At 42.6% G+C, this 12,500-nt stretch overlaps 1 protein-coding gene across 1 annotated transcript in view; it reads right to left on the reverse strand.

The window, feature by feature from the left end:
• The window catches only part of plxnd1 (plexin D1), a 124,195-nt gene that overhangs the window by 28,594 nt on the left and 83,101 nt on the right, over positions 1-12,500 (reverse strand). Inside the window, exon 22 of the mRNA XM_036947420.2 lies at positions 448-560. Coding sequence (XP_036803315.2) covers positions 448-560 — 113 coding nt within the window. The remainder of the gene's footprint in view (positions 1-447; positions 561-12,500) is intronic.

A 12,500-nucleotide genomic window follows, 5' to 3' on the forward strand; every position in this document is an offset into this window, starting at 1 on the left:
TCACCTTGGGGAAGAAGAGGTGTGGGTGTGTGTGATTAACTGACTCACATTGGGGAAGAAGGTGTGTGTGTGTGTGATTAACTGACTCACCTTGGGGAAAAAGAGGTGTGCGTGTGTGTGATTAACTGACTCACCTTGGGGAAGAAGAGGTGTGTGTGTGTGTGTGTGTGTGTGTGTGTGTGTGTGTGTGTGTGTGTGTGTGTGTGTGTGTGTGTGTGTGTGTGTGTGTGTGTGTGTGTGTGTGTGTGTGTGTGATTAACTGACTCACCTTGGGGGAAGAAGAGGTGTGTGTGTGTGTGATTAACTGACTCACCTTGGGGAAGAAGTGGTGTGTGTGTGTGTGATTAACTGACTCACCTTGGGGAAGAAGAGGTGTGTGTGTGATTAACTGACTCACCTTGGGGAAGAAGGTCGGTGTGTATGTGTGTGTGTGATTAACTGACTCACCTTGGGGAAGAAGGTGCGTGTGACAAACTGTTTGTACTCCAGGAAGGGGATTCCCTGGCTGCGGTTCAACTCCTTGGTCAGGTCTGTCATGTCTGTCTGTAGCTCTGCAAAACCTGGAAGGACACCAGAGGGTCACAGGACATTAAGTTACATACAGTTTAGAACACCTAAGACAACTCTCAGTCTCATCCCAGAACACAGGGCCAAAACCATGTATAAATGGTTTCAAGAGCGGCACTTTCTGCTCCATAGCCGTTGCTAAGTGATAATTAACGCTTCCGTGTTGTGCTGTTTATTTGTGATAGTTTTCTAAAACTGATGTCCAGTGAAAGCAGATATGCAATTTGTTGACACTACAACACAGTAAAGACTTAGATACAGTGCCTTGCAAAAGTATTCATCCCCTTTGGCCTTTTTCTTATTTTGTTGCATTACAACCTGTAATTTAAATGTATTTTTATTTGGATTTCATGTAATGGACATACACCAAATAGTCCAAATTGGTGAAATGAAATAAAAAAAAAAATTTAAAAAAAAAATTGGAAAAGTGTGCATACATATTCACCCTCTTTGCTATGAAGCCCCTAAATAAGATCTGGTGCAACCAATTACATTCACAAGTCACATAATTAGTTAAATAAAGTCCATCTGTGGGCAATCTAAGTGTCACATGATCTGTCACATGATCTCAGTATAGATACACCTGTTCTGAAAGGCCCCAGAGTCTGCACCACCACAAAGCAAGTGGCACCACCAAGCAAGCGGCACCATGAAGACCAAGGAGCGCTCCAAACAGGTCAGGGACAAATTTGTGGAGAAGTACAGATCAGGGTTGGGTTATAAAAAAATATCAGAAACTTTGAACATCCCATGGAGCACTATTAAATCCATTATTAAAAAATTGAAAGAATATCGCACCACAACAAATCTGCCAAGAGAGGGCCGCCCACCAAAACTCACGGACCAGACAAGGAGGGCATTAATCAGAGAGGCAACAAAGAGACCAAAGATAACCTTGAAGGAGCTGCAAAGCTCCACAGTGGAGATTGGAGTATCTGTCCATAGGACCACTTAAAGCTGTACACTCCACAGAGCTGGGCTTTACGGAAGAATGGCCAGAAAACAGCCATTGCTTGGGCAGATATTGCTTGGGAAAATATCCCAGTGGCTAGATGTGCCAAGCTTATAAAGACATACCCCAAGAGACTTGCAGCTGTAATTGCTGCAAAAGGTGGCTCTACAAAGTATTGACTTTGAGGGGGTGAATAGTTATGCACGCTCAAGTTTTCATTTTTTTTGTGTTATTTCTTGTTTGTTTAACAATAAAAAATATTTTGCATCTTCAAAGTCGTACGCATATTGTGTAAATCAAATGATACAGACCCCCCAAAAATCTATTTTAATTCCAAGTTGTAAGGCAACAAACTAGGAAAAATTCTAGGGGGGGGTGAATACTTTTGCAAGCCACTGTAGGCCTAATAAAAAAACTTCAAATGGTAGGCTAACCACCTCTCTTGCTCTCTGTCTAGATCGATCTGAATTTTTGTCAGTGTCCATTTTGAAAGTGCTGAATGAATAGGCCTACCTTGTTGCAGCTCGTTTAAACGTAGAGCTACTTAGAGTGTTAACCTCTTGAACCTCTGGGGGCAGTATTTCATTTTTGGATCAAAAACGTTCCCGTTTTAAACAAGATATTTTGTCACGAAAAGATGCTCGACTATGCATATAATTGACAGCTTTGGAAAGAAAACACTCTGACGTTTCCAAAACTGCAAAGATATTGTCTGTGAGTGCCACAGAACTAATGTTACAGACGAAACGAAGATGACATTTCATACAGGAAGTGCCCCAGATTTTGAATGCGCCTTGTTCCAATGTCTCCTTATATGGCTGTGAATGCGCAAGGAATGAGCCTACACTTTCTGTCGTTTCCCCAAGGTGTCTGCAGCATTGTGACGTATTTGTAGGCATATCATTGGAAAATTGACCATAAGAGACTACATTTACCAGGTGTCCGCTCGGTGTCCTCCGTCGAAACGATTGCGTAATCTCCAGGTGCGTGCATTTTTTCCATTTTGTTCAGAGGAGAAACCAAACTGCCACGAGTGATTTATCATCGAATAGATATGTGAAAAACACCTTGAGGATTGATTCTAAACAACGTTTGCCATGTTTCTGTCGATATTATGGAGTTAATTTGGAAAAAAGTTTGGCGTTGTAATGACTGAATTTTCGGGTTTTTTTCTTGGCCAAACGTGATGAACAAAACGGAGCGATTTCTCCTACACAAATAATATTTTTGGAAAAACTGAACATTTGCTATCTAACAGAGTCTCCTCATTGAAAACATCCGAAGTTCTTCAAAGGTAAATGATTTTATTTGAATGCTTTTCTTGTTTTTGTGAAAATGTTGCCTGCTGAATGCTAGGCTTAATGCTATGCTAGCTATCAATACTCTTACACAAATGCTTGTGTAGCTATGGTTGAAAAGCATTTTTTGAAAATCTGAGATGACAGTGTTGTTAACAAAAGGCTAAGCTTGTGAGCCAATATTTTTATTTCATTTCATTTGCGATTTTCATGAATAGTTAACGTTGCGTTATGGTAATGAGCTTGAGCCTATAATTACGCTCCCGGATACGGGATTGCTCGTCGCAACAGGTTTTAATCATATAAGAACAAACATTATGAATTTACTGAACATAAATGTAATAATGTTTGTGTATAATTCAAAAGTCAAAACTCATGTTGGTTTTCGTTATTATTATCCTTATTGAAGGACAATGAGGTTCTTATAGACTTACACAAATCCACAAGGAGTCAGTAGAAACCACATTTGTTTAAGCAAGCCAGCAATATCAACTATGGTTTTAAAAAGTCTGTAAATGAGTCTGAATTAACGGTTTAGCTTTTAAAAAGTCAGTAAATGAGTCTGAATTAACTGTTTAGCTGCCAGACGAGGCTCCGCTGATAGCCAGGTGTAGCGGTGGTAAGGATTTACTCCATGGAGCTGAAAGGAAAGCTCTGCTGTCGGGACAGCTTTATGTAGGCCCTAACAATTTATGGGCACTGTTTGGCACCGTTACAGTGCAATTAATGTATTGTTAATGTACTGTTGTGCAGTGGCTTTGCATTTTTGTGGAGTTTGCAAACCAAGATTTACATGCTAAAATCGCCACTTATCCTAGAGTACAATTTTGTACTCACTTGAAAACAATAATGCAATTATTCATTGCATTGTGTGTTGTAGGCTAGTCTAGGTAGGATAATTGTATTGTCCCTAAACAAGATCAATCGGGGAGCCTTTTGAGCTCAGTGTTTCATGTCTTCACTGTTCTTTCCTGCTCAATGGAATCCACAATTCTTGTGGATTCATATTGAAAATGTATGCAGATTTGAATGCTTTTATATGTGATATGATTACTAGTTAGCCTATTGCAGATCTGGACAAATGTGACTCGTTTCAGGAAACTAGGCATATGTCGCGTGTCACACTTCACAAGAGAGCCATTTGAACGTAAACTTTTTTCGTGCATTTTTTTCTGGCAGAAATGCATTCTGGAACATGTGAACTTTCATGTTTCTTAATAACAAACTTGTATGCCAACTGTAGATCAAAATAAAATTGTTAAATTACGAGTCTAGTTGGTTTAACCAGAGAAAAAGGCAGCAACCTTCCCGCTAGCCATGATTGTCTTAGATAATGAGTGGGCTGGACATGCCAAGAGATGGGTTCGGATTGGTCTGCCATATAGCACGCGTCTGTCTATTTGAACTGGTCAGTATGTGTAGGTAATCCTGTCTAATGCGGCATTAAAAAAAATAAAATATATATATACATCGCGTAGTAGAACTGCATAAGTGTTGCTCTCCACTTTCTGGAGGACCGAGTTTTGAAATCAGTTTAATTAGAGTATGATAGCTAAGGAGATGGAGAAAACCCCTGCCTTTGGATTACATCATCAAACTAAGGGCAACGATGGCATCCGTGACAGGGAGTAGCATCCATCCATGATGTATACGGGTAATAAAGTCTAGCTAGCTACATTTTCAGATATTACACGTTTCTAATTTTGACAGAAAGTTGTTTCCATTTCAAGTTAAAGTGTATTGTTAGCCAGCTAGCTAATGTTAGCTGGCTGGCTCGCTAGCTAACATTACATGTATGATCTTATTATTCATATCTCAGTGCCTTTTGCTTTGCTAGTTATAGCCTAATGTTAGCTAGCTAACATTGAACCTTGTTGGTTAGCTACCTGCAGATTCAGGCAGGGTAGTAACGTCCTGAGTTGGGATTATTGTTCATTGTTTACCTAGCTTGCAAAAGACTCCACTGTGCAAGTAACCATTTCAATAGAATGTCACTGCGACAACTGTTGATAGACGTAGCTGGTAAATGGCTATCTACTCCGATTTCAGAGCCCTCTAGTTTGAGTCTGCCAGAGCGCAAAATAACGAATGCTCAACATCCGTTGAATATGTCCGGTGTCAGTAAACATTGGCAAAAAAGCGTACATTGTTGCCAGCAGCACAGTTGCAGTCACTCTGGATAACATAAAAATTGCCTAACCAGCTCTGCTAGGGCGAGTAAAATAGTTAGTGAGCTGTTCTCTCATTTGTGTCTGGGAGTAGCTAGCAAGCTAGCCAAAGTTAACCAGTTAGCTTGGGTTCTTGACTGCTGTTGTTAGGACAGAGCGCTCGGGTCAACCCTTAAAGAGATCGGTGGGGCTAAGGCTTAAGAGGGTGTAAATGATGCTGAATGGGTGCAGACAAAGAAGATCTCTCCAGTGGGTACCAAAACATTCAAAGGTAATTTTCTCAAAAGTCAGGTTACAAGTTTATCAACTTTCAAAGCAGAATTACTTTTCCATTGTGCCTCAAATGCAGTGTATGATGTACCATTTTGTAACTCTGTGTCTCTGCTTTTGTCCAATGTAAAAAACACAATTTCAAATGTTGCTACTTAAGACTGAATCAAGGCGGCCGGTCACCAATGATCCACCTACCACTATTCACTATGAATGGTGTATAGAGGGCAGGATAGACAGTTAGACTGGTAGACTATATTGTACTGTGGTATGGTATAGTAAACGTTAGCATGTGGAAAAGCGTAGTGCATAAGGGAAGTACCAAAATATCTTGATATAGGGGAGGCGCATGTAAGCAGATGAGGACAATTTGCTAGGATTGTCACGGATACTCCCTATCCGGTGCTTTAGGTCACCAGGCTGCTCATTATTACGCACACCTGTGACCATCGTTACACTCACCAGCGCCTCATCAGACTCACCTGGACTTCATCACCTTCCTGATTATCTTCTCTATAACTTTAACTCCCTTTGGTTCCTTCCCCAGGAGTTCTTGTTTCTGTTCCAGTGTTCATGTCTGTACGGGCGCAGTGCACGCTGACACGGTCGACAGGTGCAAGGTGTTTCCTCCGGCACATTGGTGTGGCTGGCTCCCAGGTTAAGTGAGTAGTGTGTCAAGAAGCAGTGCGGCTTGGCGGGGTCGTGTTTTGGAGGATGCACGGCAGCGATGGGACAAGACTAACTACCAATTGGATACCACAAAATTGTGGAGAAAAAGGGGTAAAAGTAACGACAAAAATAAATGTCTGTACGCTACCCGTGTTTCTTGTTTAGTTCTATGTTCATTTAGTTATTAAATACACTTCCTGAACTTGTTCTATGTTCATTTAGTTATTAAATACACTCCCTGAACTTGCTTCCCGACTCCCAGCGTACACGTTACAAGGAAGGAATAAATGATATAGTAAAACCTGCAAAAGAGTGAATATAAACCAGGGAAAAGATGCACTACCCTCCCCTGTGCCCAATAAGAAAAACACACAACCTTCCCCAAAGCAAAAAAACAAGTTAGACAACCCTCCCCTAGTTTGGACCACCTACCCCAGCAAATTTCGAACTGTCCCTAATCACTCCCACACATACCAAACTCTTCTCATTCATCTAGATGGATGGTCCCTGCAATATGTCAATCTCTCCACTGCCACCTTAGTACATTACATTTACTTTTTAGTTATTTAGCAGACATTCTTATTCAGGGGGACGTATAGTAGCAAGTGCAAACATTTTTAAAAACTTTTTCGTAATGGGAATCGAACCCCACAACCCTAACGTTGCAATTTCCCTTCTTCCCCTCCCTTCTCCCCTCTTCCCTTCTCTCCTCCCTCCTGTTCTGCCCTTCCCAAACCCATCCCTCGCCCCTTACACACTTACCCTGGTCTCACCCACACAACTGTCTGTGTCCTCCAACAAACCTCCCCTCCTCCTACACATCTTTCCACAGACACATCCCTGACTCATGGCCATCTTCCTCCCTCCTTTCCTCTCTCCCTCCATTTCTCTTTCTCTATTCATCCCTATTTATCTATGCTCAGACATTATGTGGCCTTCAGACTGACCCTCCTTCGTTCCCCCCTCCTCTCCCCTCTCCCTCCTCTCCTCCCTTCTCTCCTCCCTCCTCTCCTCACCCCTCTCCCTCTCTCCTCAGCTCCCCCTCCTCTCCCCCCTTTCCACTCTCCTCTCCTCTCACACTCCCACCGTTTCCCACCGTTTCACCCCTTCAGGCTATACATTACCGAAGCCGTGTGTCACCACCATGTTTGTGTGTGTGTGTGTGAGTGAGTGAGTGAGTGAGTGAGTGAATGAGTGAGTGATCACTACTCAGTCTGTGTGTTTTGTGAGTCACACTTACTAAGCATAATTTTTATTTTTTTATTTTTATTTTACCTTTATTTAACCAGGCAAGTCAGTTAAGAACAAATTCTTATTTTCAATGACGGCCTGGGAACAGTGGGTTAACTGCCTGTTCAGGGGCAGAACGACAGATTTGTACCTTGTCAGCTCGGGGGTTTGAACTCGCAACCTTCCGGTTACTAGTCCAACGCTCTAACCACTAGGCTACCCTGCCGCCTCTCAACTGCTGCCAGTGGCCAGCCTTGGCCAGGTTGGGCTGTTACGGTGACCGTATTATCGCCACACAGGCAGTCACGAGTCATGACCGCAGTCAAATTCCATGTGACCATTTAGTCACGATAACTAGGCTTATTCAAGCTCTGATACTGCTGATGGTCATTAGTAACCTACCAAACATGCTAATTGCCTGCTCTATTGTCCCTCTAATCACTCTGACATCAATGCAAATGTATTCAAAATCGAATCAAACACTTCATGAGAGCCCATGAGCTTTCTATAGGCTAGGCCGACTATATTTATTTCTCAACTTCCCTAATATGAATCACATTTCTTCGCTTTACAGCAGGAGTATAGCCTATCTGATTGCCATAAAAATTATCCACGGGAAAAGCGTCCTCCATTCGCTATTTATGTATTTTTCACCCTGCCCCTGTTCCTAGACAGGTGCATGATAATGGTCCATTCTAAATCAAAACTAATTTCACACACATATTATTTACCATATGTAAAGACAAGATTAAATTAAGAATAGTCTGATGGGTGACAATATTAGCCTCTCCCTTATGAATGATGTATTTTCACTTGTGAATGATGCCCAGCGTGTGCAGAAAGGCAAGAAACAGTGCATCCCCTTTTTTAGCAACTTTTTAAAATCATAGTCACCCACCTCATGTAGCCTAGCCCATAGGCCTGTATGTTGATAAGGTTTGTATCACACCTCATGTAGCCTAGCCCATAGGCCTGTATGTTGATAAGGTTTGTATCACACCTCATGTAGCCTAGCCCATAGGCCTGTATGTTGATAAGGTTTGTATCACACCTCATGTAGCCTAGCCCATAGGCCTGTATGTTGATACGGTTTGTATCACACCTCATGTAGCCTAGCCCATAGGCCTGTATGTTGATACGGTTTGTATCACACCTCATGTAGCCTAGCCCATAGGCCTGTATGTTGACAAGGTTTGTATCACACCTCATGTAGCCTAGCCCATAGGCCTGTATGTTGATAAGGTTTGTATCACACCTCATGTAGCCTAGCCCATAGGCCTGTATGTTGACACGGTTTGTATCACACCTCATGTAGCCTAGCCCATAGGCCTGTATGTTGATACGGTTTGTATCACACCTCATGTAGCCTAGCCCATAGGCCTGTATGTTGATAAGGTTTGTATCACACCTCATGTAGCCTAGCCCATAGGCCTGTATGTTGATACGGTTTGTATCACACCTCATGTAGCCTAGCCCGTATGTTGATAAGGTTTGTATCACACCTCATGTAGCCTAGCCCATAGGCCTGTATGTTGATACGGTTTGTATCACACCTCATGTAGCCTAACCCATAGGCCTGTATGTTGACAAGGTTTGTATCACACCTCATGTAGCCTAGCCCATAGGCCTGAATGTTGATAAGGTTTGTATCACACCTCATGTAGCCTAGCCCATAGGCCTGTATGTTGATAAGGTTTGTATCACACCTCATGTAGCCTAGCCCGTATGTTGATAAGGTTTGTATCACACCTCATGTAGCCTAGCCCATAGGCCTGTATGTTGATAAGGTTTGTATCACACCTCATGTAGCCTAGCCCATAGGCCTGTATGTTGACAAGGTTTGTATCACACCTCATGTAGCCTAGCCCATAGGCCTGTATGTTGATAAGGTTTGTATCACACCTCATGTAGCCTAGCCCGTATGTTGATAAGGTTTGTATCACACCTCATGTAGCCTAGCCCATAGGCCTGTATGTTGATACGGTTTGTATCACACCTCATATAGCCTAGCCCATAGGCCTGTATGTTGACAAGGTTTGTATCACACCTCATGTAGCCTAGCCCATAGGCCTGAATGTTGATAAGGTTTGTATCACACCTCATGTAGCCTAGCCCATAGGCCTGTATGTTGACAAGGTTTGTATCACACCTCATGTAGCCTATCCCATAGGCCTGTATGTTGATAAGGTTTGTATCACACCTCATGTAGCCTAGCCCATAGGCCTGTATGTTGATAAGGTTTGTATCACACCTCATGTAGCCTAGCCCATAGGCCTGTATGTTGATAAGGTTTGTATCACACCTCATGTAGCCTAGCCCATAGGCCTGTATGTTGATACGGTTTGTATCACACCTCATGTAGCCTAGCCCATGTAGCCTAGCCCATAGGCCTGTATGTTGATAAGGTTTGTATCACACCTCATGTAGCCTAGCCCATGTAGCCTAGCCCTAACCTTATGTTGATAAGGTTTGTATCACACCTCATGTAGCCTAGCCCATAGGCCTGTATGTTGATACGGTTTGTATCACACCTCATGTAGCCTAGCCCATAGGCCTGTATGTTGATACGGTTTGTATCACACCTCATGTAGCCTAGCCCATAGGCCTGTATGTTGACAAGGTTAGTATCACACCTCATGTAGCCTAGCCCATAGGCCTGTATGTTGATAAGGTTTGTATCACACCTCATGTAGCCTAGCCCATAGGCCTGTATGTTGATAAGGTTTGTATCACACCTCATGTAGCCTAGCCCATAGGCCTGTATGTTGATACGGTTTGTATCACACCTCATGTAGCCTAGCCCATGTAGCCTAGCCCATAGGCCTGTATGTTGATAAGGTTTGTATCACACCTCATGTAGCCTAGCCCATGTAGCCTAGCCCTAACCTTATGTTGATAAGGTTTGTATCACACCTCATGTAGCCTAGCCCATAGGCCTGTATGTTGATACGGTTTGTATCACACCTCATGTAGCCTAGCCCATAGGCCTGTATGTTGATACGGTTTGTATCACACCTCATGTAGCCTAGCCCATAGGCCTGTATGTTGACAAGGTTAGTATCACACCTCATGTAGCCTAGCCCATAGGCCTGTATGTTGATACGGTTTGTATCACACCTCATGTAGCCTAGCCCATAGGCCTGTATGTTGATACGGTTTGTATCACACCTCATGTAGCCTAGCCCATAGGCCTGTATGTTGATACGGTTTGTATCACACCTCATGTAGCCTAGCCCATTGGCCTGTATGTTGATAAGGTTTGTATCACACCTCATGTAGCCTAGCCCATAGGCCTGTATGTTGACAAGGTTTGTATCACACCTCATGTAGCCTAGCCCATAGGCCTGTATGTTGATACGGTTTGTATCACACCTCATGTAGCCTAGCCCATAGGCCTGTATGTTGACAAGGTTAGTATCACACCTCATGTAGCCTAGCCCATAGGCCTGTATGTTGATAAGGTTTGTATCACACCTAATGTAGCCTAGCCCTAGCCCTACAACTAAACTGGGAAAATATCTTCTTAAAATTAAGCAAATGAATCCGCTTCACAACCAGTGTAGAGCCTAACTGGCATACATTGCATTCGGAAAGTATTCAGACCCCTTGACTTTTTCCACATTTTGTTACGTTACAGCCTTATTCTAAAATTCATTCATTTTTTTGCTCCCTCTTCAATCTATACACAATACCCCATAATGACAAAGCAAAAACAGGTTTTTAGCATTTTTTTAAATAAAAAATGTAATATGACATTTACATAAGTATTCAGACCCTTTACTCCGAACTTTGTTGAAGCACCTTTGGCCGCGATTACAGCCTTCAGTCTTCTTGGGTATGATGCTACAAGCTTGGCACACCTGTATTTGTGAAGTTTATCCCATTCTTGTCTGCAAAACCTCTTAAGCTCTGCCAGGTTGGATGGGGAGCGTCGCTGCACAGCTGTTTTCAGGTCTCTCCAGAGATGTTCGATTGGGTTCAGGCTCTGGATGGGCCACTCAAGGACATTCAGAGACTTGCCCCAAAGCCACTCCTGCGTTGTCTTGGCTGTATGCTTAGGGTCGTTGTCCTGTTGGAAGGTGAACCTTGGCCCCAGTCTGAGGTCCTGTGTAGATTTTCATCAAGGATCTCTCTGTACCTTGCTCCTTTCACCTTTCCCTTGATCCGGACTAGTCTCCCAGTCCCTCCTTAAACCTCCTTATGGCATGATGCTGCCACCACCCTGCTTCACCGTAGGGATGCTGCCAGGTTTCCTCCATACGTGACGCTTGGCATTCAAGTCAAAGAGTTCTATCTTGGTTTCATCAGACCAGAGAATATTGTTTCTCATGGTCTGAGATTCCTTTAGGTGCCTTTTGACAACTTCAAGCGGGCTGTCATGTGCCTTTTACTGAGGAGTGGCTTCCGTCTGGCCACTCTACCATAAAGGCCTGATTAGTGGAGTGCCTCAACACAATCCTGTCTCTGAGCTCTACGGATTGATTTTTGCTCTGATATGCACTGTCAACTGTGGGACCTTATATAGACAAGTGTGTGCCTTTCCAAATCATGTCCAATCAATTGAATATACCACAGGTGGACTCCAATCAAGTTGTAGAAACATCTCAAGGATGATCAATGGAAACAGGATGCACCTGAGCTCAATTTCGAGTCTCATAGCAAAAGCTCTGAATAGTTATGTAAATAAGGTATTTCTGGTTTTTATATTTAATAAATGTGAAAAAAATTCTAAAAATCTGTTTTCACTTTGTCATTATGGGGTATTGTGTGTAGATTGATGAGAAATTGTTTTTATTTAATCCATTTTAGAATAAGGCTGTTAACATAACAAAATGTGGAAAAGGTCAAAAGGCCTGAATACTTTACTCACTGTACATAGGTGGCGCGTGAGTTTCAAGTTTGGGGAAGATCATTTTCACCGTAAAAATGAGCATTTATAATAAAGCATTACATGAATAATTGCATTTGCAGTCACTTTTGAGAATGGTGTTTTCCTGCTAATTGATTGCATTTTGGAACATTCGAGCTTATAGCCTGCTGACATGTGAACATTGCTGCGCTTCTAATGTGAAGAAATAGCCTAATAGTTTGTCAACATGTTAAGCTAAACGTTCTGATCTGTTGCATCAGCCTCATGGCTTTTGAAAGTTTTTTTGTATTAATTTGGGAGCTATCGCATCCCACAACTGTCCCAGACTATGTTTGGAATATTTCTTTCTCGGACAGAATAGGTCGACGTTTGCACAATGGGAGATATTAGATTGACATAGGCTAGTGCTTTTGCTGTTCGTTAGGCCTACTCATCTTGTTGGCTGACGAAAGTAAACGTGGACAGTTCTTCTAACA

Source organism: Oncorhynchus mykiss, chromosome 16, assembly GCF_057628025.1.
Source record: "Oncorhynchus mykiss isolate SJ-2025 chromosome 16, ASM5762802v1, whole genome shotgun sequence".
Lineage (NCBI taxonomy): Eukaryota > Metazoa > Chordata > Actinopteri > Salmoniformes > Salmonidae > Oncorhynchus > Oncorhynchus mykiss.